General features: G+C 42.0%; 1 protein-coding gene across 6 annotated transcripts in view; it reads right to left on the bottom strand.

Moving 5' to 3' along the window:
• Positions 1–17,823, bottom strand: part of LOC126183198 (ribosomal protein S6 kinase 2 beta) — a 569,810-nt gene that overhangs the window by 19,461 nt on the left and 532,526 nt on the right. For all 6 annotated transcript variants that reach the window (XM_049924959.1, XM_049924960.1, XM_049924962.1 and 3 more), the window contains 2 exons: positions 7,814–7,903; positions 7,343–7,501 (listed from right to left, as the gene is read on the bottom strand). In XM_049924959.1, the coding sequence (XP_049780916.1) occupies positions 7,343–7,501; positions 7,814–7,903 (249 nt within the window). The remainder of the gene's footprint in view (positions 1–7,342; positions 7,502–7,813; positions 7,904–17,823) is intronic.

Genomic DNA, 17,823 nt, shown 5'->3' with positions numbered 1-17,823 from the left:
GATTGAAGTGCCGAAACTGGTGGCTATACAATAAATGACACCATAAGGATGGCTGTATGCGTTTCGTTTTCTTGGAGAGAAAAAAGTTTTACACTGAAACATACTGCAGTGGGTAATAGTATGAAGTCACTGTTCACTTATAGCAATCGGAAGTTTCCAGTAAAGAGACAGTTTCCAACAAATAGTGGGAAAAGCAGGCGCCAGGTTGAGATTCATAGGAAGAATTCTAAGAAAATGTGACTCATCGACGAAAGAAGTAGCTTACAAAACGCTTGTTCGTCCGATTCTTGAGTATTGCTCATCAGTATGGGACCCTTACCAGGTTGGATTAATAGAAGAGATAGACATGATCCAGCGAAAAGCAGCGCGATTCGTCATGGGGACATTTAGTCAGCGCGAGAGCGTTACGGAGATGCTGAACAAGCTCCAGTGGCGGACACTTCAAGAAAGGCGTTACGCAATACGGAGAGGTTTATTATCGAAATTACGAGAGAGCACATTCCGGGAAGAGATGGGCAACATATTACTACCGCCCACATATATCTCGCGTAATGATCACAACGAAAAGATCCGAGAAATTAGAGCAAATACGGAGACTTACAAGCAGTCGTTCTTCCCACGCACAATTCGTGAATGGAACAGGGAAGGGGGGGATCAGATAGTGGTACAATAAGTACCCTCCGCCACACACCGTAAGGTGGCTCACGGATTATAGATGTAGATGTAGATGTTGCATATAACAATTTACAGAACAGGCTGCACTCATAGTCATCAATTCAAATAAATAGAAATAAGGAGCTGATTTACTAGGACTGGATCTCTTCAATGTTTTGGGCTTCACCATTCATACGGGATCTATAACAGGAAGGAATCTGAATTGCCCGTGCGTGTCACAATGGGTTTGAATCTTCCTGTGTGTGTTGTAAGGTCCGTAGGTGATTTGGCAGACAGGGAAGATGTGTAGAAGTGGTAGACATACCAGCAGTGGACATATACACAGTTCTTTTATTTAATCGACTAACTTGAATCTCCCATGAACATGACCAAGTGTTTAATTATTCCATCTGGCTTGTACAGTCATTGCAATGCATTTCATTCCTCATAAAATAATTCCATGGTTAGCAGCAGGCACAGTAACAGCCAATGGGACAGAGGCAAGTTGCTTACTCAGTGGAGCGTCAACCTGGCGTGTGGACTTGGCGACTGAGACAGAGGCACCAATGAACAGCAGATGCGAGTGGCTGGCAGGGTGTTTGCTGTCCAGGGTGGGCAGACAGGCGGTGGTCATTTGTTTGTACCCGATGGCAGCTCCAGGGTGGGCAGACAGGACGCGGTCACTGGTTCGTGACTTGGTGGCAGCAGAGTAATGGCCAAGGCTCTGGTTGACAGAGACCAGGTGTCACTGCCCAGCTGACTGCACAATAACAAGCTGGTTTGGCCATGACTGAATACTGCTTCTCCCTGGTGATTTCAGCTTTTTACACCTGTTAGTGTGTCTTGTCTCACACCGAATCATTTGGAACATGTTGGTAACACTAAGGTGTCTTAACTGAGCTGTAATACTCGTGCAGGTGCATCGTGCATCAGCTGCATGTGTGGTCTATCATCACAGAGGCATTGTGAAACCACTGACTGGCAGTCCCCTCATCAGCTGCAACTGACTTGGCTGTGGCCTGGCTTTGTCATGGTGCTCCTCTGCTGGTTACAAGTCTCGTTTATACTTTATCCTTTACAGACCAAACCAAATTCAAACTGATGTTCCAACTAGAAAGTTAGATCACCTGTTGCAAAAATATAATATTTTATCTGATGCAACAAGCAGTATTAAAGGTTATTGGCACAGATTATGCTGAAGCCAAATGTAGTGCCAAAATTTTGGGAAACCCACAACATTCCTTTCGTGGTGAGAGATAAAGTAAAGCAGGAACTCTAACATCTTGAGCAGAGCAATGTTGTAGAAGCTGTAATCAGCAGCCAACAGATGACACTGGTTTTAGCTGTATAGAAACTGAACTGCTCACTATGTGTTTGCAGACATTTTAAAGTAATCGTTAATTCTCAATCTATTATTGACTCGTATCCTATTCCCAAGCAGCATGAACAGATGTCCAAATTAGCTGGTGGTGCGTACTATGCCAAGGTGGACTGTAAGGAAGCACACTTACAAATTCCTTCGGGCAAAGACACACTGAGATTTATAGTGATGAATATTCCATTTCGTCTCTACCATTACAGTTACCCTTCGAAGCTAGAAGTGCACCGAGGTTGTTCCAGAACTATTTAGGACAATTAATTCAGAAAACTGTGAATGCTATGAACTACCTGAATGACATAATTATATCAGATACAACTCCAGAGGAACTCTTACAGAATTTGGAATCTGTTTTCAAAATTCTACAAGTGGCAAATTTGAAATGCAAAGAAGAAAAGTACATTTTTTTTAAATGTAAAGTGTAATACTTACAGCACATAATATCTGTGAACAGCATCAAGCTAATGCCACAACATACTGACACCATTAAAAACCTTCTGGTTCCGGGATGTTGAGCAATTATCACCATATTAGGACAGATTAATTATTATTGGAAGTTTCTCCCTCAAGCCCAAGTTGTCACATACAGGCACCAAACGAAACCAGAACAGTGAATGACAATGTGCATTTAACAAATTAAACCTGTGACTGTTAATGCCGAATGTCTCACAACCTACGATATGAACTGCTGTTGATGCTTCAGACTATGGGACAAGCACCATTCTGTTGCATCAACATCATGGTTTTTTAATGACTAATTGTATTCATTTCATTTCATGGACTCTGACAGTGGTACAAAGAAATTATACACAGAAACTCTCGCAATTGTACCTGCAATCATGAAATTTCACCATTATATTTATGGACATAAATTTACCCTCCTCAAAGACCACAAATCTTTAGTGCCTGTCTTTAGACCAAATAGTACTGCTCCTACAGAGGCAGCTCGATGTTAGCTATTCTGGGTGCCACTTCTGTCAAGTTACAACGATGAGATTATTTTCAGGATCTCAGCACAACATGCAAATGCCAATAAGGTAAGACAAAAAGTTTGACTTATCATCTGATGTTTGTTTCTCAACAGATATCAGTAGTGAAGACACTGTGGAAAAACTTCCCAGTAAACTCCTGTTTAATTGCAAAACTTATACCTGTAGTTCCTGTTTCGTCTAAAATCAAACAGTTTATTCAAATAGAGTGGCCTAATGGTAAAAAGTTACTCAATCATCCACTGATTAAATCTTAATGGAACAAGAGGCATGCACTTACAGTGGCATTCTGGTACACTCAGAACCAGACAATACGTGAGTGCTTACTTCTGCAGCCCTTAAATGCAATGTACTACAGGTGCTACATAAATGCCATTGGGAGATATTTCATACCAAACATACTGCCAGATAAGCATTGCTACTAGAAAAATATTGGCAGACACATTATGATGATGTGTCAAAAACACTAGTTGGCTCCGCCTTGACAATATTTTCCATGTCTACAGGCTTCAGAACCATGGTCACATCTGATTTTTCTGGACTGCTTCTTGGAAGCTACTGGCTCATCCTCATCGATTCTTTCTCCAAATTTCTACTGTGATACAGATGTCATCAGTATCTCCCACGAAAACTATTGAGGCTTTGTCAAAGGTCTTCTCTATTGAAGGATTTCTGATATCTACCAGCACTGACAACAGCACAGAATTTTCTTCTCAGGAATTTAAATTATTTTGTGAAACCAATAGTATTTCACACTATAGAACTGCACAGTTTCATACTGAGGCCAATGGAACAGCCGAAAGATGCATATGAACTTTCACATCCCACATGACCAAGCTTTCCCAATGCTCTCTCAGTTCAGAGCTACTCCACAAAATGTACAGACTCCATTGAATAGTAATGTAAATTTGAAGTCACTCGTGCATCCACAAGTCAAGCTTCAACAACAGTATAAATAAAAATTGTTTAAACTGAATGGTACAGTACTGATTTCAATGTTCAAGTACGGAAAAAAGACATGGGTACCAGGCATAGTCAAGAAGCAGATTGGAAATGTAATGTTTAAAGCTAAATGTTCCAATGGTGCCACAAAGCACATAAAAATCAAATTGGACCACACCATGCTCACACATACATAGGCAGAACTCTTAGGCAGTTTTCTTTTGTATAACCAGAAGACCTGTATGCAGCTAGCATCCGAGGGAAATTCCAATGCAGCCAGCAACTGTCCCCAATTTTCTGCCAGGAGGGCAGCTGGCCAGTGACAAACTGATGGAAATTGAGGTTGTGCCTCACAACTCATCAAAATGGTGAACACTTGATTAGGCACCCCCCTCATCATCATTTTGTGTGGATTTCCGACAGTGCTGTGGGCGAATGCCCAGGGAGCCACATGTGTGCACCTACCAAATACACATACTGGCAAGCTAGGAAACAGAACACTAGTTAAGCCATCCACCTTCTTTAGCTTCACCCCCCCCCCCTCCAATGGAGGAGGATGTTGTGTACATGGCTGAAGTGGTACACAACAATACTAAGGTACCACTACACAGGCACCACGCATCACGAACCTTCCCGGTTCCAAGCAGCCACCTCCTGATGGCGCTCACTGATCGTGACTCTGTTTGCATACCATGCTTATCAGCACATTGTATTCGTCCACCAATAGTGTTGCCAGCTGCCAGAGAGAGCACTGTCAACAGTGGACAATTCTGATTCCGCCTAGTGATAGCATAGATGGAGATTCTTCCATGAACACCAACTAAGGGCAGTGCACCACTGACACTCACAAAGTTCCTGCAATTCCACTACGGAGGAGTTCTACTCAAAAGACTACAGTTCTGTCTTGGCAGTAACTATTTATGGAGTAATAAATACAGTCAGCTAGGAGTGTCTGCATAATTGTTTCAGTCACTGTGACTGAATCATGGACTGCCAAGGGGACAGTGAAGTTATTTAGATGTTATTGTGTAGGGTGTAATACGTAAGTGGCACACTTCCAACTGTTACTGAAGTTAGGTCCAACTTTGTATCACAACTATTAAAATAGGTTATTGGTTATTTCTTATTGTGTTGCCACATTTACGACATAGTGCCGCCTTGGCAAGCAGGCGTAATTGGAAATAACTAGCTTGCATACTTCCCCTTCTTAAATGAAGTAGAGTAGAAATACATTTTCTGTTACCAAGGGATGTTTGGGCTGAACTGACAGCAACGTTCAGTTACAACATCCAAGGAATACCTTACGAGTATTTTACAATACTCTTAAGTTTAACCAATTATGCTCCACATTATGTTTTCAAGAATTGGATAATTGGATATACACTGACCTGTCCAAACATTACAAACACCTGCTTAATAGCTTGTTTGCCTATCTTTCAAATGATACAGATCACCAATTATGCTTGGATCCTTGACAATAGTTTGTTGGTAGGCTTGTGGAGGCAGGTGGCATTAGATAGTGCAATGATCATATAATTCACATAAATAATGGGCTGCTGATTTTCGTATGAGGTGATGGTGCCAGACAGCAACCCAGATGGGTTCCATTGGGTTTGTGTCACGAGAAATGGTCACCGAGACATCAACGTGACTTCACTATAATGCTCCTCAAAACATTGTAACATGGTTCTGGATCCAAGACATGGCCAATCATACCGCTGAAAGATAATTTCACTGTCGGGGAAAACATCAAGCACAAAGGGATGTACACAATTCACAGCTGTCGGTGCCCTTCGACTACCATAGATCCCATGCAAGCACAGGAGAATGTCTCCCATAGCATGATACTGCTCCCACCAGCCTGTGTCCATGGTGTGCTGCACCTTTCAAGCCACAGTTCACCTCAATGATAGCATTTGTGGAGTCGACCATTGAACTACTGAAGGAAACATGTGATTCACCTCAAGAGCAACCCATCTCCATTGACTGACAGACAAATCCCATTGACCCTGTGCCCACTTCAATCACAACTGCAGATGTCAGGTCAACAATGCTCTATGTTCAACAATGTACGATGAATAGTACGCTCTGAAACACATGTACGTGTACCAACACTGTGCTCTGTTGATGGAGATGTCACAGATCACCATATACCCACCTTTACAGAGCAGACAGGCCTCCAAACCCCACATTCTGTGAAGAGTCATGGACATCCCACCATTAAGCACCTAGTGGCGATTTCACTGTCCTACTGTCTCTTTCTCTTTCCACAGATGCTCACGACAGTAGCATGTGAACATTTGACCAGCTTCACTGTTTTTGATATACTCTGTCCCAGGCACTGCGTAATAATAACCTGCCTTTTGTCAAAGTTGCTTATCTCAATGGATCCTACCCCCCCCCCCCTCCACTTGCAGCCCTTATCTTCACTAGGGTGACCCTTTGTCTGTATCTGCTCTGCTTACATACTTATGTAATCACATCATGTGCCGCAATGCCACCAGATGGCATCCTATGTCACTGTGGGCAGTGGTCATAATGTTTTGGCAAGCCAGTGTATGATGCTGACTGTTCAGATACCCTACAATTTACATTAAAAATGTTGCCTTTGTTTGCAGAAGTCAGTGTAAACTCTAGTGACTTCTAGCTTATATCTTGAAACAGCTATCTCAGTGGTTCACTGCTATATTGAAGAATTGAAAACTCTGGGATTCCGTTACTGGTTAGTCCTAGGATTTTTATCCATTACTTATTACTACTTTCACCTCTGACTATGTTTGTTTATGTGATAAATGCCAAATTACACTGTAACTGAATGGGTAAGTCAGCTAAGCAGTTTGAGGAAGGCAGGAGCATGCTATGTCCCACAGGATCATGCCTAATAAAATACTGTGATGTTGAGACCAACTTACAGTTTGATGACTGATTTACTTTTTTATACATCAATATAGGCAATATCATTATTACTGAACAACAGTGCAATATGGAGATGGAGATGGAGAGAGAGAGAGAGAGAGAGAGAGAGAGAGAGAGAGAGAGAGAGAGAGAGAATTTTTGATAGATTCCTCAGTGAAGATACATTATGTTTGTTGTATGTGAGAATTAAGAACATAGTTTTACACAGACATATCACTCTCCATTCATCAGTTTATGAACAATATTAACAGTTTTGTGATTGCATTTTCCTTACAGCTTATTAATGACCTACTATTACATAGGTAAATTCATTTACTGTGTGTTGCTGCTGCCAGTACAATAGAAGATTCATCTAAAATTTTTGAGCCAAACAAACTTATTTTCTTTAGCATCAAAATTTCCCTGTAAGTATAATTTGGGCACAGTACACAAGCAAAATTTAAAAAAAAATTCAGTTACTTACACCATGCTGATGAAGATATTGCACTGTTGTAACTATAATATTCATGATAGCACTGGCTTCCCTCTCCGAGAAAAATTTGTGTTGAAACAGCCTATCAAGCAATTCTCCGCCACGCATCAGCTCCATTACGAGATACACTGACCGTTCATCTTCATACACCTTGAAAAAATTAGTAAAATATTATATGTCATCTACAACAGAAATTTATTAACACTTTAACTGTACCATTCAAAGCATCTACCAACTAAAATGACATCTCTAACACTGTTCATTATCACATATTGTAAAATGGATGTATGTAGCTTATCATATGAACCACAACATGGTTACGTAAGTATCATGCAGAAAAAATAAAAATCATAATGATATTTTAGTTATTTGATGCCACAGCATTCTGATATGTTTTTTACAGAACAAAATCCATTATTGTTATAAAAAGACAAAAGACATTATCTGTGTGTAGTAACTTACATTCCGCAGTGTAACTATATTTGGATGATGTCCCCAGCGCAACAGAATATCTACCTCTTCTTGGCAGTCCTTCTTCAGTTTATCAATAATCTAAAAATAAAAGCAAATAAACTATATTTATCATCTTTTGGAAATTTTTACAGCTGTTGTACTTTGGAAACACATGATTTTACATTGCGAAAAGGTGTAAAGAAAAAAAAGGGGGGGGGTCACTATTATTCCAGATAACTCTCATCGAGTTTCACAACTCTCACTATACCTCTCCATTATAAGGATATGTAATTTATAGTTATTCACAGTTGTCACATTAAAACAATGTGAACGACATAGAGCATTGGGTTAAATATGTCTGCCAGTGCCCTAAACATTTTTTTTTTTTTTTAATTTTGTTCTTTCACTGTTAGGATCTGCACTTGTTTCACATGACACAAAAGTCTACACAAGGAGAGACCTGGAATTACGTAGCTAAGTGTAACAAAATTGTCTTGTTGCAATAACAAGTGATTTGCATTAGCAAGGGTTTCCATCAAATTGGTCACAGATCACCTAGAGGTAGAAAATTTTCTGAGTTATATTTTTAACATCATAATTTATTTTGTTTTATTGACTACATGTTTCTACCACCCTCATGATCAAAGTAGCTATAGCAAGAATCCCACTCTTTCCAACACATTAGTTTCCACTGCAGTGTCTAATGTGTTGTAGAAGCACTTACTGATTACAGTGGTCTCAGTTACAGATTACAGTGCTCTCGGAGTAACTGTGCTGACCAATCCACAGCCTGGATACCAACATAAAACCTGAATCCTACCTGTGAAAGTAAGGAAATTACCCAGACAAGTATCATTCCACAAGCAAGACTTTATCAACTGAAAAAGCTGCTCATGTTGCACTGAAACATTAATAAATTGTTGCCAGAGGTCAATGATAACATTAAGCAGTAGTACTTCATTAGCTGTTGCCCAGCAAGGCATAATTTAAGTGGAATATTTAACAATCCCACAATTTTCTTAACAACTGAAAGGGCATGGAAGGGGGACATGAGAAAACATCCCTGTCAGGAGACTTCAGGCCTATCTAGTCTCTATGTGCTTATGATCTTCAAAGTAAGTATCTTACAGCAACGAACCAAAACATTACGACCACCTGCTTAACAGTGTGTTGGGGCACCTTTGGAACAGAACACTGCACCAATTCTATGTGCCACGGTTTCCGCCATTCCATGGTAGGGTTCTGCAGGTATGTGGAACCAGGCACACAAGCCATTCAGTTCCCATAAATTATGGGCTGGTGGTTTGTGGGATTGGAGCTGGCATTCTTTAGAGTCACAAATTTGTTCCACAGGCTTCAGGTAAGGCGAATTTAATGTCTAAGACACCAATGTGAATTCACTACCACGCCTCAAACCATTGTAGCACTATTTTGGTCCTCCCTGTGACATGGACAGTTATCCTGCTGGAAGATACTACTGCTGCCGAGGAAGACAGTAAGCAAGAATGGATGTAAGTGGTCTGCAATAATGTTCACTAGCCCACAGCAGTTATGGTGCCTTTGATTACTGCCACAGGTAGCATGGAAGTCCAGATGCATGTCCTCCATAACATATCACTGCCCAACCTGCCTACATCACAGCACTGTGCACATTTTGAGCAGCCACACACCTAGACGAGGGCGCATGTGGACACTACTGTTGATGGGGGAGGGAGGGGGGGGGGGGTGAGTGATTCATGCAACCAGGTGACAAGTTTACCTCAGTCCACAGCCCAGTCTCTATTATCCAGTACCTAATGCAGTAACAACTGTCAATATTGTTAGGTTGATATGGCAATATGTAAGGGCCATCTGCTGTGTACATCCATGTTCAACAATGTGACCTGTGCGGTGTGCTCCAAATCACATGTGCACACACCAGTCTTTTACTCTGTCATCGGATCTGTCACAGATTGCCATCTTTCCAGTTTCACCCATTGATAAACCTCCACATTCTGCGATGAGTTGTGGACATCCAACACTTCATCACCTCTCGTGGTTTCACTATCCTTCAAGCAATTTCCACAGATTCCCATGACAGTAGCACATGAAGAGCTGATCAGCACCACTAATTCCGAGATAACTGCATCTACATGGATACTCTGAAAATCACATTTAAGTGCCTGGTAGACGGTTCTTCGAACCACCTTCACAATTTTCTATTATTCCAATAATGAATAGTGTGCAGAAAGAACAAACACCTACATCTTTCTGTATGAGCTTCGATTTCCCTTATTTTATCACGGTGATCGTTGCTTCCTATGTAGGTCGGTCTCAACAGAATATTTTTGCATTCAGAGGAGAAAGTTGGTGACTGGAATTTTGTCAAAAGATTCCACCACAACAAAAAAATGCTGCTGTTTTAATTATGTCCACCACAAATCCTGTGTCATTTCAGTGACACTCTCTCCCCTATTTCATGATAATACAAAACGTGCTGTCCTCCTTTGAACTTTTTCGATGTACTCCATGAATCCTATCTGGTAAAGATCCCACACCGTGCAGCAATATTCTGAGAGAGGACAGATAAGTATAGCGTAAGCACTCTCCTTAGTAGATCTGTTACATTTCCTAAGTGTCCTGCCAATAAAACACAGTCTTTGGTTAGCCTTCCCCACAACATTTTCTATGTGTTCCGTCCAATTTAAGTTGTTCGTAATTGTAATTTCTAGGTATTTTGTTGAATTTACAGCCTTTAGATTTGACTGATTTATTGTGTAACCGAAGTGTAATGGATTCCTTTTAGCACCCATGTGAACGACCTCACACTTTTCATTATTTAGGGTCAACCACCAATTTTTGCACCATGCAGATATCTTTTCTAAATCATTTTGCAATTTGTTTTGATCTTCCGATACCTTTATTAGTCGATAAATGACAGTGTCATCAGCAAACAACCTAAGACAGCTGCTCAGGTTCTCCCCCAAATTGTTTATATAGACAAGAAACAGCAAAGGGCCTATAACACTACCGTGGGGAGTGCCAGAAATCACTTCTGTTTTACTCAATGATTTTCTGTCAATTACTACGAAGTGTGACCGCTCTGACAGGAAATCATGAATTCAGTCACATAACTGAGATGATATTCCATAGGCATGCAATTTCACTACAATCTGATTCTGTAGTACAGCGTCAAAAGCCTTCCGGAAATACAGAATCAATCTGACATCCCTTGTCAATAGCACTCAACACTTCATGCAAGTAAAGAGCTACTAGTGTTTCACAAGAATGATGTTTTCTAAAAGACTTGCTTTTATTAAGTGATTTAAGTTGCTTCACTACTCCAAGGACTCATGTTGGCAGCTGTTCTTGATTCAAATTCTGGAATATTTACTTCATCCTCTTTTGTGAAGACATTTCGGATGGGTGTGTTTAGTAACTCTGCTTTGGCAGCATTTTCATTGATAGTATTTCCATTGCCATCGCACAGAGCAGGCACTGATTTTGTCTTGCCACTAGCATACTTCACATACAACTAGAATCTCTTTGGATTTTCTGCCAGGCTTCAACACAAAGTTTCCTTATGGAAACTATTATAAGCATCTCACATTGAGGTCCGCACTAAATTTCGAGCTTCTGTGAAACATCGCCAATTTTGGAGATTTTGCGTCTTTAAATTTGGCATGTTTGTTTCATGGTTTCTGCAACAGTGTTCTGACCCATTTTGTGTACCAATGAGGATCAGCTCTGTCATTTGTTACTTTATTTGATATAAATCTCTCAAATGCTGCCAATACTATTTCTTTGAATTGAAGCCATATCTGGTCTGCACTTATATACTTAATTTGGAGGGAGTGGAGATCGTCTACCCTGTAACGCGCCTAACCTCAGAGCTCCCAACTATCAATAGCCCCACCGTCTGTAATTGTCCAGATCTTGGAGGCTAACAGGTTTCCTCCGAAACAGGACAGGAGATGGCATCTGGCTCCGTGACAGTGTCAGTCACAGACAGCACCTGAAACCTCTTTGTCAGACTAAAATTCCCAGGCTTTTGGCCATAATAACCTGACCTTTGTCGAAGTTATTCATGTCACTGTATTTCCTCCTTCTGTGTTAATTATTTTCACTGGAACACTTCCCCATCCATTTATGAACAGCTTGAGTGATTTCCCTACCATATCAAGTGCCAGCAGTGCCAAAAGGCAGCAATCAGTTTCACAAATGGCATAACTCAATGGTTTGGTTGATCAGTGTCTTATAAAAGAAAATCCATAATCTGCTTCTGGAAAGTGTTCCTATGAGGCTATAAGAAATTTTTCTAATGGGGGTGAGTTGATAAAAATGGCTGAAGTTTAACCTCTTCACTGACCATGGAAGATTGGTTACAGCAGCAGCACTACAAGATTAACACTAATGAGTAAACTTTGCCACTAAGTATTTTTTCTGTCGATTATACAGCTCATTTTACTTGCTTTATGGATAAACAGGCACACTGGGAAAACAGCCATAAGCACCCAGAAGATCCATACATTTACCACAAAAAATAATTACAAACTACCCCTTCTGCAACAGCAAAAAACCCACGCAATAATTTTATGGTGTATTGCAACCACTAATACAATTTAGGAGCAGTTAATCCACTTCCTGTTGCCTCCAAACGATAGATTAAGTTACAACACAATCTCAGTACTTTTGTTCAATACAGGTATAGAATACAGTCTACTATAATTATGGTGAACATTACAAGCATCACAAAGCACTGAACAGTCTCATCAGGAAACATAGCCAATTATAATATGGTAGTGATTATTTTAAACTGTTATATTTCTTTTACTCCATATGGAACCCTGAAAAATCATCCACTACAGATATACCATTTTCCAGAACACATTGCTTCCAGTTACAAAATTCCAACCACTGATTCTTCCACTGGCAAATAAATTTATCCATCAAAAGTACTAACATGTTGGAGAGCAAAAACCTCTTAGCTCTACATTTTATATTTCTTTCTTGTCTACTCTATTGATTAAGACAGTTTCATATATTACCATACAATTAGTATACAGAAGATTTAAATGTGCTTTCTTATGACTGCACATTCTGAATGATGTCATGAATATTCTGAGTAACTCCATAAGCATCTTGCTGCAAAGGCACTATGAAGATCTCAACAGATGACAATTTAGTCACTAGCAATCTCACTGGAAATGCTTGTAACTAAGTCATTCTGCATCAAATACAATGAAATCTGTAATATGTGAGTACTGAAGATTTAGTCAGAGAAGAAACAAAGCTAACAGTTTGTCTCCCTTATTTAGAGCCATCAGTATGTGTTAAATTAGTATCTACTTGTTAGAATCATACTACATAAAGCACCTTAAAACAACTAAATCTTTTAATATTTCTCTGGACATTTCAATCAGTCTGACATAAAATTTTAATGAATTGAATTGTTCTCTAGTGCAGGCTAAACCAGAACTTTAACATTTGCTTAATAATAATATTGGCCATATTAAACAATAGACATCAAGGATGGAATATCATCAGTGTGGAAAGTATGACTGCTGTTCACCACATAGAGGTGGCGTTGAATAACAGACAGGCACTATGAAAACAATGCCATAAATGTTCAGCTTTCGGATCAGTTTTTTCATTAGGAGTGGAAAACTCTCACACATTAACACAAGCACAGCGCTCTCTCTCTCTCTCTCTCTCTCTCTCTCTCTCTCTCTCTCTCTCACACACACACACACACACACACACACACACACACACACACACACACACACACGGCCACTGTTATCCCTGGGTACTGAAACCATCCTGTCACTGTCAAGGGGACAAGAGGATAGGATTAGACAGATGCAATGACAGGATACAAGGTCAGTGTAGTACTGGAGTGGGAGCAGGGAAGGGGTTAGGCAGGTGGTTGGTTGGGGGGCAACCAAACAGTGAGGTCATTCATTGGTCCCATGAGCTAAGATGGGAGAAATCAATGGAACAAAAACTCAAACAGCACTATCTTGTCAAGGAAAAAGGATAACAGGCAAACAAAGAGCGAAAAGAGGTATCAGGGCACAGGAAAAGGAAAGAGTAGGAAGGGGGGAGATGGAAATGGGTGTAGCAGTAGTGCCCCAGAAACACTACATGCGGTGGGGCACCAGCACTGCCACCAACCCGTCCCAACACTCACACTATACCATTATTACAATACATGGGGGCAGCACCCGGAGAAGAAGACACAAGAAAAGATGAAGCAAAACTGCACAACAGACTAAACAAAATGTAGGGAAAAGGCGAGGAGAACCTGGCCTGCATGGAGGCAAGACCTAGGCCTTCACAACCAGTGTCTATGCTAACTGTGGGTTTCAAATTCCAGAGGAAAATTCATGGACTTACAAGGAGGACAAACCACATTCGCAAAGAAAACCAAGGGCAGACATAACCACACAAGGGTCGGCCACTAACACCCAAAACAACAAAGGTGGGATGGGATATATTTAGTGCAAAGGGCCGAAAGGCAGGGCAGTCCAGTGAAATATGAATCACCATGAGGGGGAGCCCCACAACTACGAAAGTGCGCAAGGAGGGAGGGGGTGGGGGCTCATTGCGGAATAAAAAACTATAGGTCAAACTTGTGTGGCCAATACAAAGACGGCAGAGGATGGTAGAGCCCTACCGGGAGAGGCAGAGGAAAGAATGCCATATGGTGGGAGTTTCCCTGATGGCGTGAAATTTATTAAATTGGGGGGGGGGGGGGGGGCAGTGGGATATCCTCCTAAGAGTCGGCCCACAACACAGCAAATGGGGATTTGATTAAATCTGTCCCTAAAGGGTCACAGGTAATGGAGGTTAGGTCACTGACTCTCCAAGCCAGACGATCACAGCAAGTTCATTACCCAGAATACGTATGTGGCCACCACCCCAAAGGAAATCAATCAACTAAACAAGCAGAATCATGAAGATCAGCGAGAAGGTCGTGGATGACAGAGACCAAGGGGTGGTGGGAAAACTCCGAGTGATTGCCCGAAGGCCGCTCATTGAGTCCATACATAACAAAACCCGGGTGAGTGAGGACTGTAATGAAGCAGAGGGCCCAATAAATGACTATTAATTTTGCAGTTAATACCCCACATGTCGCAGGCAGGAGACGGTGTTCCACACCACTGGATGATATCAAGGCATATACCACATGATCAGCGGATATAGAGCCAATGGTGTAAGAAACAACAGGATCCTGAAACTCCTGTAAAAGTGTTTGGAACAACAATGGAACACCATTGGAGGGATGGAGGCTTTCAGACTCCAGAAGAGATCCATCCGAAGCTGGGGCCGAGGAACTAACCAGGTGGGTGTAGGGAAGGGAGTAGTGTAGGGGTGTGATTGGGAGAGAACGTGGGGAAACACACAAGGAAGGAAGACGGAAGTCATGGCGGAGAGAAGTGAGGGGAACCAGACTAGCAAACCCACCTAAGAGCGAGCAGCGGATGGGCGAAGACCCGAATCCATGAAAAGAATAGAACAGAATAGTAGGGGTGAGCAGGGGAATAGTGGGTAGTGATGACATAAGAAACCAGGAGCTGGGACTGCCGAATTCAAAGGGGAGGGATCCCAGTGTCAACCAGAAGGCTGTCTACAGGGCTACTGCGAAAGGCATCGGTGGCTGAACAGATACCACGATAGTGAACCAGGTCAAAGAGGAGCAGCATGGAAGGGGCAGCTGATCCATAAACTTGCGAACTGTACTTCAGATGAGACAGAGCTAATGCTCAATAAAGATGGAGAATGGTCAAACAATCTGTGCCCCAGAAAGTGTGACAAAGGAAGTGAAGAACAGAGTTTACAAAAACAGCCAACTTTCAGATGACAGATATGGGGCAACCAAGTGGCTTGCTGTCAAAAAAGAAGATGCAACAAATGAAACTGGAGGATCACAGTCAGATGTTAGGCATTGAGGTAGAGCTCTGAATCAGGATGGACCGTAGTACAGTGACAGAAATGCCCCATGCTCCACTTAAGGGGCGTGAATTGGAAACCATGTGAGAGTGACCATGTGGAAGCATGACGGATGGCACCCTGGAGCTGTTGTTCCGCAGAGGCCACTGAGTGGGACGTAGCCCAAATACAGAAATCATCCACATACAGACCTAGAGTGAGCAACGGTTTGGCGGAGGCCCCAAGTCTATTAAAAGCGATGAGAAAAAGGACAATTAATGTGGAGCCCTGTGTAACACCATTCTGCTAGGTCTATGGAGAGCTGAGAACTATGCCAACACAGACTCTGAATGAGCAAGGTGGCGGTACTGAAAAAAGGGCCTGCCACACTGTGGTTTCCAATTGAAGAAGATGGTACATCACAGACCATCTCTCCTGTCCAGTGAGAGAAGAAAGTGCCTTGGAGTCAAATATGGTTGAAAATCTGGAGGAGATGATGATGTGCAGGACTGAGGTGTTGAAGCAACTTTTTATGGATGAAATAAGAGAGAGCCAGAAGCAGCTCCCATTCAGTAAAAGGTTCGCTCTTGGATTCCACCTGACAAGGGGGTAAAACATAAGCAGGGAGCTTCAGCCCACTGTTTCCAGAGGAGGAAGGCAGCATGCCATGACAAAATATGTCACAAGGTGTTGTGCGAGAACTGATGAATCTGCACAATGGCCACCTGGAAGTGCAAGGCCCGGAATGGAAGACTGCCACTGACAACCTTGGAGGGTGTGGGCAGAAGAATCTAGAAAGGAGAAAAAATATTCCCCACATGCCTGCTAGCTCCGTCTGATTAAGTAACAGGCTATGGCGCAAAGATCCTTAATAGTAATAAGACTGGCGGAGGATAGGTGCCACTTAAGACATTGCAAGGAGTGATTAAGATCATGAATGGCAGTAGCAATGATCTTGCTCCACCACAGAACTGGTCAATGGTGAATGGAGCCTGTCAAGCAGGGATCAGCAATGCTGGCAGCACAGATTATTTTATCCAACAGTTCACTGATGACTTCCCGACAAAGAGGGTGTAAGCATGACCTGAAAGGTATATAGAGACCAATCTGCATGGAGGACAGCCCAGCAGGGTAACTTTGTCATCAGGAGGTGGGAAGGAAATAAGAGAATCAATGGGAAGTGGTCACTATCAGAGAGGTCATCATTTGGCGATCCGGGCAAGAAAGTATGAAGGGGAGGGCTAGAGAGTGAATGATCAATGGCACAGAAAGTGCCATATGCAGCACTAAAATGAGAAGAACCATCATTAAGAAGACACACGTCATGGTCTGCAACAAATTGGTCAATGAGGAGCCTTCAATTCCATGAAAAGGCAATGCTTCAAAAGGGTGATGGGTATCCCCAAAGAAGAGGAAGGGACGGGGTAGTTGCTGTAGGAGGGCTGTTAGGGCATTAGGTGTAGGTGAACTGTCAAGAGGGAGATAGAGATTGCAAACCACAACTGCAGAGTCCAAGTGGACACAGACAGCAACTACTTTCAACATGGTATGAAGTGAGGTCCATATAATAATACACTACTGGCCATTAAAATTGCTACACCACGAAGATGACGTGCTACAGATGCGAAATTTTAACAGAAAGAAGATGATGTGATATGCAAATGACTAGCTTTTCAGAGCATTCACACAAGGTTTGCGCTGGTGGCGACACCTACAACGTGCTGACATGAGGAAAGTTTCTAACCGATTTCTCATACACAAACAGCAGTTGACCGGTGTTGCCTGGTAAAATGTTGTTGTGATGTCTCATGTAAGGAGGAGAATGCGTACCATCACATTTCCGACTTTGATAAAGGTCGGATTGTAGCCTATTGCGATTGTGGTTTATCGTATTGCAACATTGCTGCTCACGTTGGTCGAGATCCAATGACTGTTAGCAGAATATGGAATCTGTGGGTTCAGGAGCGTAATACGAAACGCCGTGCTGGATCCCAATGGCCTCTTATCACTAGAAGTCGAGATGACAGTCATCTTATCCGCATGACTGTAACGGATCGTGCAGCCACGTCTCGATCCCCCGAGTCAACAGATGGGGACGTTTGCAA

The sequence above is a fragment of the Schistocerca cancellata genome, chromosome 4 (genome assembly GCF_023864275.1).
Source record: "Schistocerca cancellata isolate TAMUIC-IGC-003103 chromosome 4, iqSchCanc2.1, whole genome shotgun sequence".
Taxonomy (NCBI): domain Eukaryota; kingdom Metazoa; phylum Arthropoda; class Insecta; order Orthoptera; family Acrididae; genus Schistocerca; species Schistocerca cancellata.
This window is presented reverse-complemented; position numbering and strand designations above follow the sequence as displayed.